Source organism: Durio zibethinus, chromosome 4 (assembly GCF_047325235.1).
Source record: "Durio zibethinus cultivar Kanyao isolate XHJ-2024 chromosome 4, ASM4732523v1, whole genome shotgun sequence".
Classification (NCBI taxonomy): Eukaryota; Viridiplantae; Streptophyta; class Magnoliopsida; order Malvales; family Malvaceae; genus Durio; species Durio zibethinus.
In genome coordinates this window covers 5,657,900-5,681,690 of record NC_143165.1, presented here as the reverse complement: position 1 = coordinate 5,681,690, position 23,791 = coordinate 5,657,900, and the positions used below count along the sequence as shown (strand labels likewise).

General features: G+C 30.7%; 2 protein-coding genes and 2 pseudogenes across 16 annotated transcripts; 1 reads left to right on the top strand and 3 right to left on the bottom strand.

Annotated features, from left to right (window-relative positions):
* Positions 1–95: 95 nt before the first annotated feature.
* On the bottom strand, positions 96–4,690 carry LOC111288294 (mitogen-activated protein kinase homolog MMK2). Of its 2 annotated transcripts, XM_022879117.2 has the most exons (7): positions 4,437–4,690; positions 4,059–4,280; positions 3,255–3,384; positions 2,166–2,303; positions 1,712–2,044; positions 937–1,120; positions 96–752 (listed from the first exon to the last, which is right to left on the bottom strand). In XM_022879117.2, the coding sequence occupies exons 2-7, from the start codon at positions 4,217–4,219 to the stop codon at positions 580–582; spliced, it is 1,119 nt and encodes a 372-aa protein (XP_022734852.1). In that variant the 5' UTR covers positions 4,220–4,280; positions 4,437–4,690; the 3' UTR covers positions 96–579. The 2 variants fall into 2 exon arrangements, with proteins under 2 accessions (XP_022734852.1, XP_022734854.1); XM_022879119.2 differs by lacking the exon at positions 4,437–4,690 and having other exon boundaries at positions 1,712–2,029; positions 4,059–4,422.
* Positions 4,691–7,278: 2,588 nt separating this feature from the next.
* On the bottom strand, positions 7,279–11,293 carry LOC111288295 (protein BPS1, chloroplastic pseudogene; annotated as a pseudogene). 10 transcript variants are annotated; one of them, XR_016341409.1, is made up of 5 exons: positions 11,244–11,293; positions 11,008–11,102; positions 9,079–10,198; positions 8,476–8,534; positions 7,279–7,744 (listed from the first exon to the last, which is right to left on the bottom strand). The product of XR_016341409.1 is annotated as a protein BPS1, chloroplastic pseudogene, transcript variant X9 (transcript). The 10 variants fall into 10 exon arrangements; XR_016341410.1 differs by lacking the exon at positions 8,476–8,534; XR_016341406.1 differs by having other exon boundaries at positions 7,279–7,755; positions 11,008–11,289.
* A 40-nt stretch (positions 11,294–11,333) lies between these two features.
* LOC111288148 (uncharacterized) lies at positions 11,334–14,404 on the top strand (annotated as a pseudogene). Its single transcript, XR_016341313.1, has 3 exons — positions 11,334–11,500; positions 12,082–12,203; positions 12,314–14,404. The product of XR_016341313.1 is annotated as an uncharacterized LOC111288148 (transcript).
* Positions 14,405–15,391: 987 nt separating this feature from the next.
* On the bottom strand, positions 15,392–18,664 carry LOC111288591 (3-methyl-2-oxobutanoate hydroxymethyltransferase 1, mitochondrial-like). Of its 3 annotated transcripts, none has more exons than XM_022879536.2 (5): positions 17,996–18,664; positions 17,346–17,568; positions 17,112–17,258; positions 15,937–15,990; positions 15,392–15,849 (listed from the first exon to the last, which is right to left on the bottom strand). In XM_022879536.2, the coding sequence occupies exons 1-5, from the start codon at positions 18,208–18,210 to the stop codon at positions 15,586–15,588; spliced, it is 903 nt and encodes a 300-aa protein (XP_022735271.2). In that variant the 5' UTR covers positions 18,211–18,664; the 3' UTR covers positions 15,392–15,585. The 3 variants fall into 3 exon arrangements, with proteins under 3 accessions (XP_022735271.2, XP_022735269.2, XP_022735270.2); XM_022879534.2 differs by having other exon boundaries at positions 17,346–17,552; XM_022879535.2 differs by lacking the exon at positions 17,112–17,258 and having other exon boundaries at positions 17,346–17,552; positions 17,996–18,600.
* Positions 18,665–23,791: the final 5,127 nt, after the last annotated feature.

Sequence of the window (23,791 nt, the reverse complement as noted above, 5' to 3'; positions counted from 1 at the left end):
CAAAAAGAGTTACATTATAGACTTACAAAATAATTGAACTCTCATACTTATATGTGTTATAGATCATCCATGAAAAACTGCTTGGGAGATTCTGGTAGTACAAACATAGAGAGTATCATTATTCACCAGCATAAGACATCTGACATTTGTCCTGAACATTGTCATCACGCCTGAGTTTTAGAGCAAAGGAACTATGAAATCTTCTATGATACAAGCAAAACAAAACCACCTATCACCAATTCAACAGGATACCTAAAAAGCCAGATCGAAAGGAATTCCAGGAGGAACCTAAAAACCCGTCATCTGCGCAAATAACTAATCTATCTACAGTGAAAAGAAGAGTCTGCTCCAACTAGAGGTTGATGCTCATTCTGATAAGCAGGGCAGTTGGCAGCAAATTCAAATGCAGAAGGCAGCAAGAGATGTGGAATGAAAGTTGAATAAACTCTCATTCTGTTTAAGAGTATTCTTATCCGAGTCCATATCTTTGTAATCTCAAAGGGACCGATGAGTCCTACATAGTATTGCAGCAAACCAGAGCCACTAGGTACATTTCCAGGCATATACAACACATCATGTTCAGTGAATTGGGTCAGGATTGAATTTTACAGATTCTCTATAGATGAGCTCCTTGATGTTTTCTTCAGTAAATGATGGTTGCTCAAAATCAAAACTGAAAGGCCTTGGGCAAACTGGTTCCTCATTAATTTCATGAAGAGGTGCCAAGTACGGGTGGCATAGAGCCTCATCGACTGCAACAAACAATAAAAAGTTGTTAGCAAATGAAGAAAAAGGGTCCTCCTGATTTGATTCCAGGTATAAGCATCAATACTAAAATAGCAACTTGAGCTTAGAACAAACTTAGAATTATCTGAATCTTAAACCTATCACAATGTTCTTGTGAAGTAGCACTAAGAAATCAGCAATTAGTTATACCTGTAATGCGCCGATGGGGATCAAAGATGAGCATCTTCTCTAGCAAATCAACAGCACCAGGTGACATGTTAGGGAATTTAGCAGAGAAATTTTGCCTTGGGTATTGTGGAAGCTGTCTAACGTATCTTCTGGCATTGTCACTTCGAAGGAACCCAAGGCTGGAATCATCAGGGGAACCTATAAGCTATTCCAAGGAAAAGGAAATTGTTTGCAAATTTAGCAGACTTTGTTCAACTTCCATCAAGATAAGCAAAAACTCTTTGTTTAGTTTTGTGGAGGTACGAAAAATATCTACACCTTTTCGTAGGACAAGATTGTCAATAGAATACCAGCACTAATAAAAGAACAAACAAATGCAGATCGCACAGGAAAGCAAAGTCCATGTCAGTTTTACAGAATTAAAAAAAGCTACCAAATAAAGGTAAAAGAGGAAGGAGAGATGGGGTTAAAAAGCAAGTCAACAGCCAATGCTCTTCCTCAATTCATAGGTAGAAGGCTACAGCTTTCAATTTCAAAAACAAAGGAGCATTCTCTTCCTCAGACAATCATAAAACTCATTTCTTGGAGATTTTGATTTTGTATCCTACCTACTTGTTCAGAGATAGCATTTCTTGGATGGCCCTGACTATTGCTGGCTAGACCTCTTTGTTGTTGGAATTCAAGATTATGCAATTTCACTTAAAATTACATCAGAGAATCTCACAACAAAAGGGCTAAAACATATAGGAAAGGAGCATTCCTGTAGTTTCTCGTGAGAAAATTCTAGAAAATATACCTCCGTGATAAGCCTCAGCTGATGCACATAGTCTTTGCCAGGGAAAAGGGGTTGTCTAGTCATGATTTCACCAAGTATGCATCCAACCGACCAAATATCAATTGCAGCTGTGTATTCAGAACAATTCAGAAGCAATTCTGGTGCCCGGTACCAACGAGTAACTACATATTCTGTCATAAAATCAGTTTCAGATGTTGTCCTTGCAAGCCCAAAATCTCCAATTCTAAGGTCACAATTTGCATTCAGAAGCAAATTGCTGGGCTTTAAATCACGATGCAAAACATTGGCTGAATGTACGTATTTGAGCCCTCGTAGAATCTGAAATAGAAAGTACTGCAAGAGTAACACTGCACAATCAACAATGATTCCAGATTCTAAGCTGCTAAACAGTAATCATACTATATTTTCTAACTAAATATGACAACAAACAGCAGGGAAGGTATGTGATACCAACCCGACAATGATCATCTGTCAATGATTGGTTGGATCGTATGATTTGATGAAGATCAGTGTCCATCAGTTCATAAACGATGTAGACATCATTAAAGTTCTCCCTCTGTGGAGGCCGTATGATGTCTTTGATGGCAATCACCTGACGAAAAAAAGGACTGACCAGTTAAACTATAATTCCACATTCAGAGATCAACTTTAGTAAAATCTCATGTCATTATAAAGATCCAGATATACCAATGAACTTTGTTATCTAGGCCTAAGAGTAAGAAACTAACATGAAACCTATCCTATGTTGGTTGCACTATTAAAAGCATTAGTCAAACAAAAAATATATATATCTGATAGGAACACTTAGTTAGTCATGTGCATGTGTCACGGGTCGAGACTTAAGCTCTGAACTCGTGCGGCTCTGGGACCCGAGCATCCACTCATCCAGCCTCCCGGATCAGCCTGACTGCCACGGTTTACACCCTTGTGAGGTATTGTCCGCTTTGGCCCCCTGGCCTCACGGTTTTATCCTACAAAAAGTGCCTCACAAGGGAGAGGTGGTGTGAACCCTTTTATACCCTAGTGACCTTCCTTTTATGTTTGATGTGAGATTCATGACTCTTCCTTAGGTCCGTAACACATGGACAAAATTAAATGTCCCCCAACTTCATCGAAGCAAATAAGGTCTGATAACAACAATTTTCACAAGATTTAATAAAAGCCAGGTTAGATAGTGTTTCCTAACATGCAAATCAATAGTGAAGGTCTATGCACATTATCATAAGACTGGTCCTCGCATAATGATTAAAGGTTACTTAGGGGTAAAAAGTTGATCTTCCCAAGGAACTCAAATCAACAGAAAGGTTTGCCTAAATTCCTATAATTGCACAAACTGGGACAAAATGTGGACAGTCTCCTTTTTAAGGGATGGTCAAAGCCTTGAATGATGGAACAAAAGAATTGTTTCATTTCCACAGATTGTTTAGACGGCCACATCAAGCAAAGAGCCTAATAATTAGGGGTTTATTGACTTAAACAACTTTCATATTGAAATGTCCATCAAATAGGTGAACACGTGAACTATAGAACTAACATAACTGACATTTTCATGATCCATGTGACGAAGAAGCTTGATCTCTCGCAATGTCCTTTTGGCATCAATCCTGTTGTCAAATGCATTACCGATTTTCTTGATAGCAACCTCCTCCCGTGTCTCTGAATTCACAGCAGCACTAAGAAAATGGGAGAGAAAAGCGGAGAGGCATTAAAAATTACCAATTTTGCTTGACATTATTAACAACATATAGACGGTAAGCCTAATAAACAGAATGGTAGGTTTCTATCAATCTCCTCAGCCGGCAAGTTAGGCCTTATATTCATTCACTTCAATTCAATGGGGCCCTGCAGCTTAATTTCATTAAAAACAACCACACTGCATAATACAGCTAAAAATGCTAATGAGAGCCACACTCAAGTGTCACTCTCAATCCTACATGAAGTAACCAAAGGCAAAGGACAATCATTAATTCACCAAGAAGCTGATGATATTGCACTCAAATTTATTAAAAAAAAAAAAAAGAAACAAAAGAAAAGCTACCTAGCCTGTATTATCATCGTAATGAATTTCAATCTTTAATCTGAATTAGAAAGACACTAATCTTAAAACCAAGGCCTTTTTATTATCAAGTTCCCATCGAAACATGTAAATAACTTATTAAAATCAAGAAACTTGATCTAACAAAACAAAAAAATTAACATCACATCTTGAGTTCTTGAAAAACTATCATTTAGAAACCTCACGAGTAAAGACTAAGACAAACCCAGATCATAAAATGAACAAGAACTCAATCAAAATGGGAACTTTAACTAAAACAAAGTGAAAAGAAGAAGGAAGAGAAAATCTTACCAGACAATACCATTAGCACCACGGCCAACGGGTCGAATAGGAGGGACATATTTCCTGGAAACTTCAAACAAGTTACCATAAACGTTGTACTGGACATAGCGTCCACCATGAGTTGGTATTCCTTTGATGCTGTGATCCCCTGACCCAGACTCCATTGACATGCTTCCAGGATCCGAATTTAAGATGACCCGGACCCAAACTCGAGACTCAAAGAAAGATCTTCTGCAGTAACAGGTATAACAGCCAAATTCAGAGAGAAAGAGAGAGAAAAGGCAAGAAAATAGCGTGTTGTAGGTGAAAAGTTTCCCTTTTTTCTTTATCTTTTAATTTCCTTTTGGGTTTTCTACTAATATGTTTTTTTCCAAGATGAGTGTGAACCTTTTGAACTGGAAAAGGTAGAGTCATCCGTGAAGATTCCACCTTTCAGGTACACTTTTTTTCTTTTCTTTTCTAAATTTTTCTACGTTTTCTCTTCTGATGGGTTTCCAGGAAATGGGTAACTGATTTTACAGTTTTCTAAGGATGTTAGTTCTCAGGATTCTTACAGGTTTCTAGCAGCGCACTAAAATTTAGAATTTGTACTTTTTTTTTCCCTGGATAGGATACGATTTTTTGTCTAAAAGCATTCGATTTCACTAATTGCAATACAGTTAATAAATTATAATTTAAAATTGTGTAAAATTTATTAAATTTTATATAAAATTTATATTTTTAAGTGGTAAATTTTTATATAATTTTTTATTTTAATTGAATATTATAAAATTATAGCTAAAATATTCCGTTGAATTCAGGCGAAATAGTGGTCTCAATTGGATGGTCAGATGCAATTGGATGGTCTCATGGTGCAGTTGAAGTCTGTTTTTCAATTAAAGGGGATGATTCATTGATTCGTTGACTCCATATCAATCTAAAATAATATATAATAATATGATATAAATATAATAAAAAATTTTAATAAAAATTATATATAAATTTAATAAAATAAAAATATATTTTATATTTTTATATTAATGTAAATTATTATATATAATTTTTATATAAAATATAATATAAATATATAAATTTTAATATTTTATATTATACGAATTCATAAATTATTAAATTTAAAAATAATTAATTTCTTTCTTAAGACAATTATTTTTAGATTAAAATATTTTTTAATTATCATAATTTATTGTCTATGGTCAAGTATTCCATTGTCACACTTTCAAACACGACGGTAGATTATATTTGATTAGACAATCAATTATTATAATCAATCTCAATGTATTTATTAATTATTATATTTATATTTAAATATATATTTTTATCATTAATATTAATTTTATTATTATAATAATTAATTTCATCATTATTATTATCTTTTAGATATAACAATTTAAAATTTAATATAATAATATAATATAAATAAAATATACGAAAATAACATAACTTAAAATTTTAAAAAATCATAAATAAATTTAATAAAATTAAAAAAATATATTTTATATTTTTATATCAATATAAATTATAATATATAATTTTTTATAAAATATAATATAAATAAAATATTTTACATTTACTATCATCTTATTTCAGTTTGATAGATAATGTAAAGCAGAACATTTTCCATCTTTCGATATGAAATGCCTAAAATTTTCAGAGCATTTGCCAATTAATCTTTGGTGAGTTGGGACAAAATTCCAAGCCAAAGTTTGGATTTTTGTTAGAAACTCCAAGTCAAGTTTTCTAAATTTTTAATGTGAGGCTACGAAAGTTGATGCTGAAAAGCTTTACTTACCAGTTGGAAAATTTCCTCGTGTAGGCCCATTTCGTACTTGTTGGTGCCTCAGAGGTCTTCAATTATTCAAAGATGAATTATTGCACTGTAATATCATGTGGGGTCTAATTGTGGAATACATCTGCTGGTTATTAGTATATTTATGTAATATAAAATATAATATTTATATATTTATATTATATTTTATATAAAAATTATTTGTTATAATTTATATTTATATGAAAAAATAAAAAATATATTTTTAATTTTATTAAATTTATACATATTTATTATTAAAATTTTAAATTATATTATTTTTAAATTTTATTTATTATATTCATATTATATTATATTATCGTGTTATATTTTTAATTGCTAAATCTATAATATAATATGACAGACAAAAACAAGAACATATTATTTGTAATTTTTTATTATAATTTTATAATTATTCAATCATGGTAAAAAGTTATATATGTAATTTATCATTTATAAATATAAACTTTTAGCAAAAATTGAATGGATTTAATAAAATTTTAAATTATAATTAATTAATTATATTATGATAATTGTAAGTGAAATGATACGATATAAACATGAAGGATAAGGATATTGGCAATGGCAGTTGAAGCTAATTGGTTCGAAGATCTGCCAATATAATGTCTTCTTTTATTTTTCTAAAATAACAAAAAAAAAAAACCTTCAATTTTACAATTTTATTTAAATAACCTCTTATATATTTTTATTACATTTAAATAAGCTTTTAACTTTTAATTTATATTCAAATAAATTTTTAATTTTTAATTTATATATAAATAAATTCTTAATATAAATCAATTTTTCATTTGAAACAAAAATTTATTTAAATACAAAACAAAAGATCAAAATTAATTTAAATACAATAAAAATATAAAAATTTATTTTCAAAATATAAATACTTCAAACATTTTTTTAATATTTTAATTTTTTTTTAATAAATATGGCCAATGGCCATGCGATGTTGTTACAAGTTACTTAAAATGAAATTATCTCATCCATCATTTGAATATACAATAATCTTTAAATGCTAATATTTATACATACCTCTATTTTTTTTTTTATTTCTAAGCTATAATTAGGACCTTTTTGTAGAAAAAATAATATAATAAAAAATACTTGTTAATTATTTAATTTTTCTTGTAAAATCTAAAAATTCTATGAACGAAAACAAACTTCATATTTAATACACTAGCATGAACATTGATATTTTATTTTGTGAAAAAGTGAATAGGAATATGATTTTTTTAAGCATAAAAATACATACAATTTATATCAAGTGCTTAATGTAGAAATATTAATTTTGGAAATTGAAACTTAAGTTGATAGCTTCCGCTTTATATTTAATTTTATTAAGGAAGGTTTTATGATCAAATTCATATTGACTTTTATAATTATTCTTAAAAAACAAATATTCAATAAATCTAAAATTTAAATTTCAACAGTCTTAATTCTTTTCCTGTTCTCGTATTGTGGCATATTGTGAAAAAATATACGGTTTTAAGAAGACTTTGACAAGATCTACCTCAATGGTCAAAGTGATTGTCGAGTTCATAGAATCATTGTCAAAGAACTATTAGGTCAAGTCTTGCAAATCAATAGAACGATGAAGCTGAAGGCTTCAGGTTTTCGAAGCTCAGTGTCTGGGAAAAGCAGAAAGGATGCATAAAGAAGCTGGAGGCAATTTCTTGGCAATTCTGGGTACGACATGGTCCAAGTCAATTAAATTTGAACCATACTTCATTTGGCTGGTCGGTGCGAATACTGGGTTCTGGGTCTTTTGACTCAAGGCACCAAGCAATGCGCTACTAGCCACCAGGTCATGGGCGGCAGCTAGCCTATGATTAAGAAACAACAGTACCAAGAAAATCCCTTCTGCCTTCACCTGCCACTGCCACAATACTATTCTAGATTGAACAACAATTGCCAATTTCACAAAATCTGATAAATTTGGAAACATTAAGGGCTTAGCTGCATATATAAAAGACCCCTGTTCCTAGCATAATTGTTTGTATTACCATTCAGACAACATCCAAGTCCATCTCGTAAAGGTACAAACTTAAAGTCTTAAACCAAGCCCACTGCATTAGAAAAGACGAGTAACTTTATCTTTGGATCCTATGTTTAATCATTAACTAAAATACTAAAAGAACCCCTGATCGTTTCATTTTATTTAAATAAACCCCTAAACTTTTATTGTATCCAAGCTCCTATTCTTTGATTTGTATCCAAATATACTTTTATTTCAATCAAAAGATTGATTTATGTTAAAGTTTTATTTTATGTACAATTAAGCATTATGAGCTTATTTGGATACAAATTAAAATTTAAAAACTTATTTTGGTGTAAAATAAAGGTTAGGGGCTCATTTGGGTACAATAAAAGTATAAGGGTTTATCTAAATAGAGTGATAAAGTTCAAAAGCTTTTTTTATTATTTTAGGAATCATAAAGACAGGTAGATTCATCAAAGTTGTCTTCCAATTTCTCAACATTCAAGCCAATTGTGGGATCAAAACAAATATTCAAACTTAGATGTAATCCAAATTAAGACAGTTAGAAGCCAATTCAAGATATCATCCCTAAGAATGCATATGGAAAGATGAGGAGTCACGTTACTCACCATGTAAAGACATTAATCACGAAGGAACTTTCTCCCCAGTTGAGAAGAATATGTTCCTCCTATAATGATTCAGTGAGAAAGATAATATAATAAGTGATGGAATAATGTTCGGACAAAAGAAAATAACGAGAATAGAAAAATACAGAACTACGATAGAAATCCTTGAAAAAGTTGAACTTGGATATATTAGACGAATCCACCCCATATTGAACACCCAACATAAAAAAAAAAAAATCCAAACAATTGAAGGCTGATAAAAACTACATATAATTTATACCTTGTAAAAGCATAGGAAAGCATGTATCTTCAGAGTCATCATTAAAGTATGCTATACATGTCAAAAATATCAGGGGAAAGAGGTCAGGAACACATGGATAACTGATATCCTATGGGAATGATGATTCATAATAACAAGTAGTGAACATTTGCAAACAAATACAAGCATTTTATATAATTTTTTAGTTTTTGACATAGCATGGTACAAATATATGTACAACCAAGTAAACTAGTATTGCAACACACCTTACAACCCACACAAACAGACTGCCATTACCCAAACAAGGTGGTAAATGCCTACTAGTGAGAAAACAGAAGGTCTCATACCTTAAACCATCTGTATACAGAAGAGTTTAGCTTCATTACATTCATGATTCACCTCACCACCTGCCCTTCAACATTTCTTCCTAGCATTGAATTTGGGACATCACCACCTGCTCTTAGATTACAAAGCAAAGCATCACGCCCAGTCAAAACTATTTTGAAAAAGCCATCTACTACCTTTGAAAGATTATCTAGCCCCTGTGATAGTTTCTCCGCCTTCATTCTCAAATCTGAAACAGAATTCTTGAAGGATTCCTCTTCAATAGGACCCAACCCATCATGGAGCAAAGGATACAATTTCTTGATACATGCATCAATGGCATCCAGTTCTCTGAGAACTGTAAATTTTCCGCAAGAAAATATATTTCTAAGTTCTGCATTCAAGGTAGTTTGCACTTCAGAAAAAACTTGTGCCCATGGTAGTGTATCAGGAACAGATAAATCTAACAAATTATTGGCCAAACCAGAGAATGCTGCAGCATAGACGCTACAAATATATATAGTCACCACTTTAGCTCCATACATTGCACGCATCAACACCTTTCCTTTAGCAGAGTTCTTAACCTTAGGCAAGTTTAATGATTCTACAAGGTTGTCCAAGATTGGGCGACAAGCTTCAACTCTGGGATTTTTTGAGCCACTATGCTGTCTCCAGCTATCAAGTGTGGAACAGGCCTGCATGAATTGCTCTGGGGAGTTTGACTCCAACTTATACAAGACGCACTGAAGTAAGAGATGGCCTTGGTTGAGCCTTGTAAGCTCAGAGGTAAAAGCAATACTTATATCAAGCAACTTCACACTGATGTCCAGGTACACATCTATCCATTTCTCATCCCAACCAGTCACAGGGAGCTCAAGCTCAGTTATAAGTTTTTTTATGTCACAATGAATCTCAGAAAGTGACTCCATTGCCAGTTTCATCCATGACAAGCTAAGGATGTTATCTTTGTCTTTTGGCACAAGTTTTAGCAGCCTCTCAGACAAGGTTGCCTCAAACGCATTCAATAAAGAAAGAAGCTTTGGAGACAACTGAGAACTCTTAGGTGATATCATACGGAAAGGATTTCCAAAATGGAAGAAAGGGCGATGTGGTTCCTGAGGTCGACTCATTTCAATGTATTTACTACAAGACCAGAACATCAAATTCAATCATCATCAAGAAAATCAGACTTCAAAATCAAATCACATTAATAATTATATGGATTATAACAAACATCAAACATCCCTCTCATTTCTAAAAGGTAAGTTAACTTGACCCTTCACAAAGACTATACTCAGCAAATGTAACCACCATAATACCTCATAAACACCATAAACAATTAGATAAACTGGATTTTATGGATTTAAACAAATGATAGACAGCAATGAAGACCATATATTCGACACCAAAACCATAAGAAATACATGCAAAAATTTATGGTGTAATAATAAATCGACAGATTAAAAGAAAGCAATCAAGGTAATAAACCGAGATCTCCTTGATTGCCTTCATTTTCTCCATGGTTATCCACTCTGTCTTTGCTTTAATTTTACATGCTTTCCTCCTTGAATTTTAGGTCAACTTGAAACAGAGAAAAAGGAAAGTCATTTCTACACAAACTAAAATCGTTCTAAACCTAAAAATTCAACGAAACACTAAAAATCACATCTTTAAACACAAATCTTGAACATCAAAAGTAAAAAAACACATAAACTATAGCCAGATCTGACAAATCTAGAGAAAATCAAACATAAAGTCAAACAGAGAAAAACTAAAATCTCAACAAAACACTAAAAATCACATCTTTAAACACAAATCATCAAGATCCAAAGTCAAAAACACATAAACTAGAGTCAGATATAATGGATCTGGAGAAAATCTAACACAAACACATCCAGCAATATAAAGTCATACAAATCTAAAAGTAAATAAACCAAAAAATAAAAGCTTACCAAAATTTTAGATCCTTAGACCAAGCTACTGATTAAACCAAGCAGAAGCAAAATTCTCCACAGATTCGTTACGGCTTTGTTAAACAAATTAAAACCTAAAAAAAAATTCAACAATTAAGAATCTTCATCTACAAAAAGAAAAAAATCGTGTTTATTCAGAATCTTACGAAAATCGGATAATTGAAAATGTTAAAAAAAAAAAAAAGGAAGAAAAAAAGGAAAGGAGAGAATTGAACCTGACTTAGTACTCGAAAGGAATTGTGAAATTTCGGAGAAAGATCCAAACGTGGTGTATTTGGGCTTCGTTGAAATTTCGTGTTTGGAGGATGGGGAGTATTGATGAAATCACAGCTGTTATGGGTAGTTGGTCACAAATGTATACGTGGAAGACGATGAATGGGCCGTCATTTTTGTTTCTTTTACTAAGACACCGCCGCCATTTTACTGTAGCACGTAAAAATCAATCAGGGTTGGCACAAATTGATCGGATACAGTAGCTTGTTTGTTTCCCCCAAAATGATTTTTAAAACATAATTTTTATATTTATAAATATTTATTTGATTAAAAAAATAATAATAATTTATTGATAAATGAAAAATAAGCTTATATTTTAAAAATTATAAAATTGAAAAGAAAAAAATATTTTTAAAAAAAATTGTTTATGAATCTAATTATTTATCAATACTTATGAATATAATTTTATTTATAAATAATATTATATTAATAAATAAAAAATATTATTATATAAATAAATTAATAAATAATATTATGTTAATAAATAATGTATTAATAAATATTATTATATTAATTAATAAATATTATAATATATTAATAAATAATATAATATTAATATAATATATAATATATTAATATATTAATAAAAAATATAATATTAAAAACTAATATTATATTACATTAATAAAATAACAAAAAAATAAATAATTTTATTTTAAGTATTTTTTATATTGACATATTTTTTAATATTAAATATTATTATCAAAATATTAATTATTTTTGTGTGGTTTATTTTGGTACTTTGTTCTGATCTTTTCATTTCCTATTTTCCTTGATGAGGTATTTAACTGCCTTTAATATCTCTTCTTCATTTCTTCAGCCTAATGACAGAACAGCAGATGAGACATGGGCCCCTGACACTTCTCATTCTTCCAAGTTTGTTCATTTGTTTCTTGATGAAGGTTTGTTGGCGTTTATTACAACTAATCTGGCTTTAAGGCAATCTGCTTAGGTCTCCAAAAGTAATAAAATGTGAGCTGATGATATTATTCTTTTCATCTCGACATTGCAGAGAAGAAACCAGTAGATGATCCTTCCACCGGCATGCCAAAAGACTTGCTCTCATTAATTCAGGGTGGTGAAAAAGGCGGTTTCCATGTTTCTGATAGGATAGCTACTAAGCATGGAGCATCAAACTTTCCATTCCAAATCTCTGAACTTTGCTGACAGGCGTGTTATATCAAATTTGAGGTCTCCTGGAATTGAAAACTCTGAGATATCATGCAATATTAATGATGTTAATAAACCAGCAGCAGTTCCAGCTGTCCTCACATGTGAGGATCTTGAGAAGTCAATTCTGCCTAGAAGCACTGAAAGCGATCCAAACTTTGCCTCCTGCTTTTGAAGACTGGAAAATTCCTGATGCTGAGAGTGGAAAACAAGAAGTTAATATCGATGATCATGCATCCCAGCACCTTCTTTAATTGTTACAGAAGAAAACAAGTATGAAAAATATAATTATCATCTGCCAAAGAAGACAACAGATCTTCAGAAAGCGTACAAAATATTGAAACAGGAAGAGTTGACACTGCACCTTGTGAATCTTTAGAGGCGAATCCAGGAAATGCTCCCACTTCAGGGAAGAGTCTTAACTCTTAAAGCACTTTTTGGAAGTGCTTTCATGAAGGAACTGCAATTAGTTGGAGCACCACCTTCTGTTCAGAAGGGTTCAATCGCGTATGCAAGAGTTAATGTATTAGAATCTAACAGGCTTTCCCTTAATGTCACAGATGATAGTCTTTTTCCTTCTATAGTTCACATTGGGTCAAATAACGATACTTTTGAACCAAATATTTTAGCATTTACCAAAAGAGAGTAGATTAAATCTGATGGCATTGAAGAGCATTTGTTAGGCTATAAGGATGCTCGATCTGCAATGGATTCATCATTATCTCAGAGCTGAATTAGGGTCTAAATTTGTTGGTTTTGATGGATCTGCTGAAATTTGGCTTCCTCAAGAGGATAGCTTGATCGGTCAGTGATCCTGTGAAACTCCAGAACTTCAATGCTGGTTGTGTAAAAGCAGAGCTATTGCCCACCCACGAGACACCTATCAATATTGCAGAGAAACTAGCAGCTTCAAAGGCTGTCTTCCGTGATGAAAGACCTGCTGTAAGAGGGCAAGAGGGTCCATCTTTTCTTCCTGGTCCCTATGATATGAGGCAGTCAGATATTCCATTTCATAACCAAATTGTCCAGCCATCTTCTCCACAGCTTCATCCTCCTCAAATGAATCATGGAGGGCCTTTGATTCATTCATTAGATCATCATCCTTCTAACATCAAGTTCTTGGCTCCAGAAGGCTTCATCCATCATGATGCCTCACGGAATCATCAATTTCCTGCAAGTATGCTTCGCCCTCCTTTCCATCACCTTAGCATTGGACTAACTGGATTTGATCCTCCAACGTATCATCCTATGTTACAACAAATGCCTATGCCTGGAAACTTTCCTTCACCCCACTTGCAACTAGGATTTCCCGGTGGTTCACCACTGCCTCCTCATTCAAATAATCAGGTGTCTGGTTTCATACAGGAAGTGAATCCGATGCATGGTTTTCCATTTGGACATGGTCACCGGCAGCCCCAGCCGAACTTTGCTGGTCTTGGAATGCCTCCAGGTAAATTATTTAATATGTCTTGTTTCTTTCCCATCCTTACCAATTTCGACTTTGTAAAACCTGCCCACTATATTTCATTCCGGTAATGCCTACAATTGATGTAAAGGACTATCTTATTTGGCTTAAGGTAATTTAAAGAGTATGATAATGCCCATATCAAAACTTGTTGCACAATAATTTTTAATAGCTATGTTAAACACTCGAAAATCTTAAATTATAATTATTCACAATAATTTTTTATAATATTTTCAAAATGCATCTTTTTCAATTCGAATATATTTTTTTCAAATCGAATTTTTCTTAACCGTAGCATTGATGCTAAAATAAACCTAAAGGTAACTGATTATACTTGAAATTGGCATTTGGTTGGAATTGTCCCCTCTTTGGTTTGTTCTTTCTAAAAGTTGAAGAAGGGGCAAAGTGTAGCTACAAATCAATTATTTGAAAAGTTATGTCCAAAGTTTCACCGGTCTAAGATTAGGATAGCAGAGATAATTTATATTGAATTTACATATCATTTATTAAAATAAATGATTCAAATTTAAATCTTATAAGTGAAATATTCGAACATTACTAGTTTAATCAAGAATTAGCATGAGTTAATTTATACCTTAAGAAAATATTCAAACTTTATCAGCTCAATTAATTCTCATTGACAAAATAAAATTTTAATTTTAATTTCTTTTCAAGTTTCTTCACCATTAAAAAATGATTTACCCAAACTTTTCACATTGTGACGTTGTCCATTGGCCAACAATAGAAATTGTGTCTGAATTAAACCTCTACCATATCCTATTTTAAACCAATAATATTCAATGCACTTATTAAAGAAAAATTGAACATGCTACATCCCCTTAATCCGTTTGTAGAGTTAAAAACATTTCATTATCATTATATCAAACGGTACATGACAAATGTGACCGAACTTGGGCAATATTTCATTCTTGAAATTTGATTTCTTAACATGTGCAGGTAAATGAATTTTACTGAGTACATGAAAATTGAATAAAATTTGTGTAAAGTTCTTTGTATATGTAGTTTTCAATTTTCAAATTGTTTATTTCAAAAACACTTACCAGAAATCACTGATTCAATAATAAAATATTAGATTAAGGATCATTGCTTCACAATAATTTTTTTTTTTTTTTTGTACAAAGAAGATCACTGTTTTTTTCTTACACAAAGGAGCTTGATATAAGAGAAATGATAGTAGATGCTGAGATTCGAATTCTAGACCTATTGAATCTATCTTTCAAAGGTGACTACATGATCCAATTTCGTTAAACTTTGGGTTTAAGATCACAGTTATTTCACAAGTAATTCTAAAGGCTTTAGTTTATGAACTTCATTTTGTTGAGAGTGCTCTGTAAGACAATGGTTGATTTACCGTCATAAGGATGAAGCCTTATTATGGCCGTAATTCTCTTTTCTCCAGTAATGATTAGGGGATTTAGCCACACATCAAACACCTTTTCATGGATGCTACTTTCTGCTTTTCCATTAAATTTCAAATAAGAACTGCAATCGGATTATTGTTCCAGGAGAAATTCAGTTCATATAAAACCCATTTCTCAGCCATGAAAAATGAAATGCCGAAAGGAATGGCATTATTTGATTCTTAGGAAATTTGATCAAGGCAAAAGCTCAAGACATCTGGCCCTATTTTAGTCGCTTTGGGACTTAGTGGCACCTGGTTGTTGCGCTGCGTTCATCTTCTCAGCAGCTTCGGTTGCCGCAGACGCTGCCTTGTCCAAACCCAATTTCTCTAACTCCTTAAAGAAACCATTCACGTCTTCGGCATTCATTTTGTATGGGCTGTGAGAAGGACCGGGGAACGAACCATTTGTTACTTCTTCCTTGTATTCCAGAAGAGCTTTATTGATGACATCTCCTACTCGAGCAAACTGCTTACAGAACTTTGGAGTAAACTGCAGATGGTGAAACAACCCTTTTTTAGAACCTTTTTTTACGAAACAAAAGAATCTGCAAGATAAAGTGTTAATCATGTGCTTAACCTTTGCGTGATGCGGGTGTTGCAGCATTCCAAGTAGATCATGGTAAACTAGAACCTGTATCAACAGTGCAATCAAAATTAACCGCATGTATCTGTACGTGCAACAAAAATGCCAACCATTTCTTTCTAGTGAAGTAAATAAAGGAAGATTGAAAGGTAGGGAACATGATCATACAACTTCATGACGAAAAAAATAGCTTTTTAGTCTCCTCAAAACAAATATCATAACACCATATGGTGTGAATACAGAGCAATTCGGTTGAAAAAATCAATAAAGGATTAACACAAAGGACAATCATTTGAACAAAAACTTCTAAAGAAGCTAGAAAGCAATCTGCAGGAAGCAACATTGTTGAGCTTTTGCATCAAACCTACTTTTTTGGTACATAGGAGGCCATAGGGGTTGCAACTGTTGGGATTCAAACCTCAGACCTACTAGATGCCACCTCTTAAGGATGGCTACATGAACCAACTGAGCTAAACTCCATATTCAAACCTACACCTTACTTTACAATATTTACAAGACAATATCGTGTTTGCTAAAATAACCTGATATTGCATATAACTTAAGCTTTTCCGCATGACAGAGCCAATCAAATATGTTGGTGAAACATTCAAACATAACTATCGTTTTGAGTCAAACTCAGTTTTCAAGGACAAATTTCTGCTATGGATTCATATATAAGAAAAAAAGACCCTTGAGGTCCATAGTATCCTAAGAACTGCTGTGCTATAGCATCAAACTAAGCTTTTCTCTCCGATAGCGTCAGCCAAATAAGTCTGTTATATGTCATCAGCCCTGAATGGAGATGCCAATGCCACGAACATGTTGTCTTCTGTTTAACTTAATATACGAAGGAACTAACCATGGAATCAGACAATGGTTATGAAATAAAACTAGAAACTGTAAACCCTCCGAATTTCCCCATTATTAAAATGCAATCCATGGTTCTGCTTTTCTAATGAAATTTATACAGAATGGGAAACCTACTATATGTTCTAAGCTTGATTGAACTGCAATTCACCTCTTTTTCTTATTCAATTTGATAGGCAAAAAGAAATCGATTAGTTTATGATGCCCAACACCAAATTCTATACCAAAACCCGGCATATAATTAAGGCAATGTGGGCACATAGATTTTAAAGAGCCAGAAAGAATAACAGTCCAAAATTAACCTGTCCACTGCAAAAAGGACCAGCTCCAATCCCAATTGTGGGAATTTGGAGAGCAGATGTGACTGCAGCAGCAACAGGTGCCGGAACACATTCCAAAACAACCGAAAAGCATCCAGTTTCCTGCAAAGCCATTGCAGTCTCTACAACCTGGATAAACCAACCCAAATCAACATGCTCAGAGACAAACATATGAATATAATCAAAGGTAATACAAAATATGACTAGGAAAGAGACCTTGACGGCACTAGAAACATTTCTGCCCTGTGGCCTGAATCCCCCAAGCACACTGATTGCCTGAGGAGTAAGTCCCACATGTCCTATGACGGCGATTCCGGCTTCAACAATAGCTTTTGCTGCAGTGATTCTCGCAGGGGACCCTCCTTCCAATTTGATAGCATCCATCCCTCCTTCCTTTAAGACCCTAACCGCTGTATCAACTGCCTGCTCATAAGCCAAACTGCAATAACATCACACATCACCAACTGACACTTACCCCAAAAGCAGACCGATGACACCAAACGAAAATGATAAAAAAAAAAAAAAAAGATAAGGTCTAAAATTTTAGAAAAAATAATTTAACAAAAACGAAAAAAAATGTATTTCGAGTATGGCTTTTCAACAAGAATTGTGCAACTTAATTTTATTTTCGTGTAAAATATGATACCACGGATACGCGAATTATTGGTATTTTACAGGACACAAATATTACCAGATCTACCCAAAAGCCAATTTCCAACAGCAACATTTGCTCCATAACATAATAGAAGAAGAATTTGTCCTAAGAATGTAAGCTTAAAAGAACAGAATTTATTCAAACAACGCTACTTCATCAATATGAAATAATACTATGTGGGCAAAAGGGAAATTTTGTGTTCATGGAGTACCTGACTGGTGTCGGTCTCATAGGTCCCAAAAGGCAAGTCACCAACGAGTAGCGGCCGCTTGGCGCCGCGAGCAACAGCCCGGCAATGAACGAGCATTTCCTCAAGTGAGATAGGGAGAGTGGTATCATGGCCGTGAACCACCATAGAAGCAGAGTCTCCAACGAGGCAAATATCAATGCCAGCGGTGTCGAGGTGGACCCCTGATGGGTAGTCATAGGCTGTGACAACGGTGATAGGCTCACCCTTCCTGTATTTTTGCTTCAGCTGGTTAAGGGTCACTCTCTGGTCGGTGATTTGAGGCTTTGGGCCACCATAGACGGTGTTCTCCGGCAGGTTACTCATGCAGCGACTTAGGCAGGCTCTGGCCAGTGAAGAAGCCTTGGACAACCTTGTTAAAAATGCCATTCTGGAGGTTTTGAGAGAAAGAGAGAGGGCAAAGATGTTCGATGTTTTTGGGGTTGAAGTGAATGAGAGTGAGAAGTTGTTTCTTTAGTATCGACTATGGTAGTTGTTGGTGATTTGGGAAGTGTTAAGTGACGAAATCGGTGAGGCAAACAAGGTTGGCGGTAGGTTTTGTGGCTGCGCCACCTGCATCGATTGCGAATGAGAAGTTTGATTTCCAATTTCCCACGCTTTTGTCCTTGTTTATTTTATCCCCACGCCCCATCTGCCGCCACTCCCCCCGTTAGGGGCGAGCAAAAAAAAATCAAGAAAATTAAAAATTAATTTAAAATTATAATATTTGATTCAGTTTATATTAATTTTTTATTTAATTCAGATTAAAATTGAAAATCAAAATTATATTTTAGGTTTCGATCAGGAATTAAAATTAAAAAAAATTAATTGAATCGAATTATATTTTTATTAAATAAAATATTTATGTTATACATAAATTTATTTAAATATATTAAAAATTATATTAAGATATATAAAAAAATAAAAGTTAAAATTTAAAATATTAACGAACCAAACTTAACTAATAAAATTTGATTTAAATTCAAATCAGATTTTAAAAATTCATAATTTTATATATTATTTAAAAAATTAAATTGAATTTAATCAGATCTAAATCGTTATCACTTCTATTCCTATCATTTTTTGATAATTATATTTTCATACAAAGTAAAATATTAATAAATTATATATTTATAACATATTTTATATAAAATTATTTATCATAATTATTATAATTTTTTTAATTTTTGTTAAATTATATATAATTTTATTAAAATTTTCAATACTTATTATAGAAAGGATCAAAGGAGGCATAATATGCGAGATTAGGATTAGAAACCAACAAAAACCATCCTAACTCCAATAATTGACATAATTAATAATTTATCTGATACGTTTGATTTTGATGCATTATTAGTAAAACTTTTTTAATTTTATAAATAAAATTAAAAAAATTGATACATATTTTATATTTTTTAATTACCATATAGAACAATAGTCATATTTAAAGTTATTCAAAAAATAATGAAAAAGGAGGAATTAAAAAAAAAAAAAGAAATTGACAATGTGGTTACTTTGATTCATCTATTGTCCTTCTATTTTTATTATTTATTTTCAAATTTCATTTTTGTTATCATATCTAATAGTAATTAAATTTTTTATGATAAAAGTTACGAAGGTAAAAAGAAAAAAAAGAAATGTGAGTTTAAAAAAAAAAATTTTGATGTATGGGTATTTTTTGTTTTAAATATAAAGTATGTGATTGACTCTAATTATTATTTTATTTAGGTACTTAAATTTATGTTTGGTAAAAAAAAATGAAAAAGAAAATGCTTATTTATGAAATCCTTATCTAAATCTTAAAGAAAAAATGAAAAACAAATCGTCAAAATAGAAAAGGAAAGTCTTAATTTATTTATGTAAAATGATTATTTGATTTCCCGTGCCTCATGCACGCTCCCTTGTGAGCGTTGAGTTTTTATTCAACGTTAAAGATCTGGAATGATCTTCAGAAGTCTCGGCTTCCAACAACTAAAGAAAACCTAAATATCTAATCTTCAACACAGTACGGTCAAACTCAAATCCACGTGTCGTTTCCTATCGGTTAAAAATTCCACGCACCCTAGACTTCAGTGTTCCGAACATATTCGCAACTCACGCGCAGCCTTCCTTGGCACTGCTCCTCTTCATTACCCATTCTCGCCGCGACTCTTTCACCAATCCCATCCGTCAGGCTCTGTCTGGTTCCATACCTATAGGTCTCGTGACAGCGCTCTTCAATTAAAGATATAAATGATGCATAACTCATAAATTATTTGTATTCAATTAGAATAAAATATAAATTTAATTTAATAATTATTAAATTAAGTTTGAGCATATTAACCTATTCAACTATTTGAATTTAAACATTTTAATATATGATTTTAATAACTCATAAATTTAATTAAATTTTTATATTTTAATATATATTTTTATTTTTTAATTAAAAAATTATTATTTTATCTTTATATATAAATTTAAACTCGAGTATTAAAATAAATAATCAAATTTAAAGTCGAACATGCTAATCAAACTCTTTTTTTATTCAATAAATAAGTCTAATTAAATGAGTTCAAGTAATTTAATTTTTATTTCAATTTAAATTTAAAAATTAAAACTCAATCAATATCAAATCGAATTTTAAGTAATAAATTTCGAGTTAAATTTGAACTTAAATTTTTTATTATATTCACTTTTCTCAATTCGATTACATCCATAACTACAATTCAAAATATGACATGATATATAACAAAAAAATGATAATATATCTATATATATAAGTAGCACAATACAAAATTTTAATAAAATTTATATATAAATTCAATAAAAATAAATTAAAAAACATATTTTATATTTTTTATATCAATTTAAATTATAATATATAATTTTCATGTAATCCAATATTTTATATAATACAAAGATTGGACTGAAACTAGGCATTGGACCGTCGTGGGTGAGGTATAACACAGCTCATTCTCTATTCTTGATCAATGTGCTTGTGCATGCAGAATTGCATTTTGCATTTCAGCTTGTAGCTATTACATCCCTCGTTTTATTGATTGTGTGGAGTTATGGCAATTTTGTTGGGTTACTTATTTGAAAAAGAGCTAATAGTAAGTTTTTTGGTCAAGTGAATGAAATTTTTTATTAAAGATTATTAAATAAAATTTAGATTAAAAATTTAAATGAATAGATTAAAATTTTTTGTTGCATAAATTAAGTAAATAAAATTTGAAAATAAATTTTTAAAAAATTTGGATAAATTTTTTTAAATTGGTATTTTAATTAAAAATTTTAACAATATTTTTATCATTGAATAAATATTAATCAAATTAGAATTATAAATGATAATTTTAATAATATTTTATATATTATTGATATTTTCATTGAATACTATTAATCTATTAATATAACTTTTTTTATTCACATTTTTATTAGATTATTCTTAATAATTAAATTTTATTTAAAAAATAATGCTTTTAACTGGAGGGATACCTCCAGTAGGATATGGATGTACTTTATCGCTTCAGATATGGTTAATTTAGATAAAAAAAATTTCCTCTAGAAGCTTGATTAGGAACATTGCACCTTGGCCATTTGGTTGGGTAATTGGTAATTGGGCAAGTCAATATCAACAGCCTTAGAGGCGGCTTCCCAAAGTGTTTTAATATTGAAATATACATAGTGTACCTCAAATCCATCATGACAATTATCAATCTTCAAATTACAAAATCTTCAATTGTTAGAAAATTCATTAAAAAAATTTTTTTACAGCGAGATCGTAATTTGAAGATAAAAAAATTTTAAATTTTAATATTTAAATTCTAAATATGTTAAATTTTATTTTTTTAAAAATGATTGTATAAATAAATTAAATTAAATTTTGTACACTAAATTCATTTAATTTTAACTCTAATTTTTTAATTAAACTTTTGTCTATTGAAGTCTAATTTTCTAAGTTTTTTTTTTTTCCCAAGGGATTGTGATGTAAATGTAAAATATGGAAATACAATATAAATTTGAAGCTAATCTTTTAAATTGACTGCAAGTTTTGTATATTTATCATTTTAAAAAGGCTGAAGAAAATTACAAATTCTTTAATTCTTGAAAAGTCATTTTTTTTTTTTTTACAAAAAAGATCGTAATTCAAAAATAAAAAAAAATTATAGCTTTTAAGATTTGAATCTTAAATTTATTTAATGTTATTTTTAAAAAAATTATTGTATAAACCAACCAAATTAAATTTCATATTTAAAATTCTTTTAATCTTAACTCTGAGAATTTTTTAATTTAACTTTGGTGTATTGAGTGTCATATTTTCTAAGTTTTTGCCAAGGGATCGTGATGTAAATGTAAAATATGGAAATGCATCAGTAAATGTGAAGCTAATTTTTTAAATTAACTGCAAGTTTTGTATATTTATCATTCTAGAAAAGAGCTAAAGAAAATTACAAAATCTTCAATTCTCAAAAAATTCATTAGAATTTTTTTTTTTTCACAAAGAGATCATAATTCAAAGAAAAAAAAGTTATAAGTTATTAGAGTTGAACCTTAAATACATTAAACGTCATTTTTTAAGAATGACTAAATGAATAAATTAAATTAAATTTCGTGTTCAAAATTCTTTTAATCTTAACTCCAATAATTTTTTAATTTAACTTTGGTCTATTGAATGTCCAATTTTCTAAATTTTTTCCAAGGGATTGTGATGTAAATGTAAAACATGGAAATACAATAGTAAATGTGAAGCTAGTCTTTTAAATTGACTGCAAGTTTTGTTTATTTATCATTGTAGAAAAGAGCTGAAGAAAAAGAAGGCTAATCCACTTATTAATAATTGCCAAAAAAAAATGGTTAGTTGTTCCCTCACTTCTGATTTAACTATGATGATGTTGTTCATCAATTTGTCAATGCCTTGGAATTATGTCAGTTGAATTCCAAACTTGATTCATGCCTTAGTCTTAGCAAGGTACGTAACACTAACATTTATTTATTTATTTATTTTTCTATTTGAGGCTGTTAATTACATTGAAATTTTGATTATTAAAATTAAAGTTTTAATATTTTATTATTAATGATGACATTGATGAAAACAACTGCTTAAAAATTTTACAAAATATCTTTGCCCAAAAAAAAAAAATTCAGATAGTTTTTATGTATTTGTGAAAAAAAAAAAGGGTTGACTAGTTATATATTATTGACTTGCTAGGAGCAAATAAAATAACCCTTTAGTCAAAAATTAAATTCAGATGATTTATAAAAGCAACCAATAAGAAATCTTAATATTCACAAACTTTTTATTATTTTTGAGTTGTAGTTTTTTTAATAAAAATTTACAAACTAAGATGTAATTAAAAAATATTTACTTTTTTAAGAAATAATTAAAGAAAATTTTAATAATATTATTTTGATGCGAATTAAGTTTAACTCAAATGGTAAACATGGAAGAGATTCGATAGAAATTTAAATTCAAGAGTTTGTTTTTAAATAAAGATAATGAAATTTTTAACTTCGAAATTAAAAAGATATGTCATGTTTTTAATTAATTTTTTTATTTTTAAATATATTTTAAAAAATTTGTGTCATTTTATTAATTCACTTGTGAAGTTAATTTAAAATCTATATATTAACAACAAGATAATTTCTCTAAATTTAAACCATAATGCTCTTTTCCAAAAAAAAAATCCAACAAAGAAGAGCTCTATTATATATATTTATATATATATATATATATATATAGAGAGAGAGAGAGAGAGAGAGAGACTCCAAGTCAACATAAAGCAGCTTGAAATTTTGGTTAGG

Coding starts and splice junctions, on each gene's coding strand:
- LOC111288294 (XM_022879117.2), bottom strand. CDS start 4,219: ATGTCAATGGAGTCTGGGTCAGGGGATCACAGCATCAAAGGAATACCA. Junction 2,045..2,165: donor TGACAGATGATCATTGTCGG/GTTGGTATCACA, acceptor TTACTCTTGCAG/TACTTTCTATTTCAGATTCT. Junction 1,121..1,711: donor AGCTGAGGCTTATCACGGAG/GTATATTTTCTA, acceptor TCCTTGGAATAG/CTTATAGGTTCCCCTGATGA.
- LOC111288591 (XM_022879534.2), bottom strand. CDS start 18,400: ATGGCATTTTTAACAAGGTTGTCCAAGGCTTCTTCACTGGCCAGAGCC. Junction 17,259..17,345: donor ATGTTTCTAGTGCCGTCAAG/GTCTCTTTCCTA, acceptor TGGTTTATCCAG/GTTGTAGAGACTGCAATGGC. Junction 15,850..15,936: donor AACACCCGCATCACGCAAAG/GTTAAGCACATG, acceptor CACCATCTGCAG/TTTACTCCAAAGTTCTGTAA.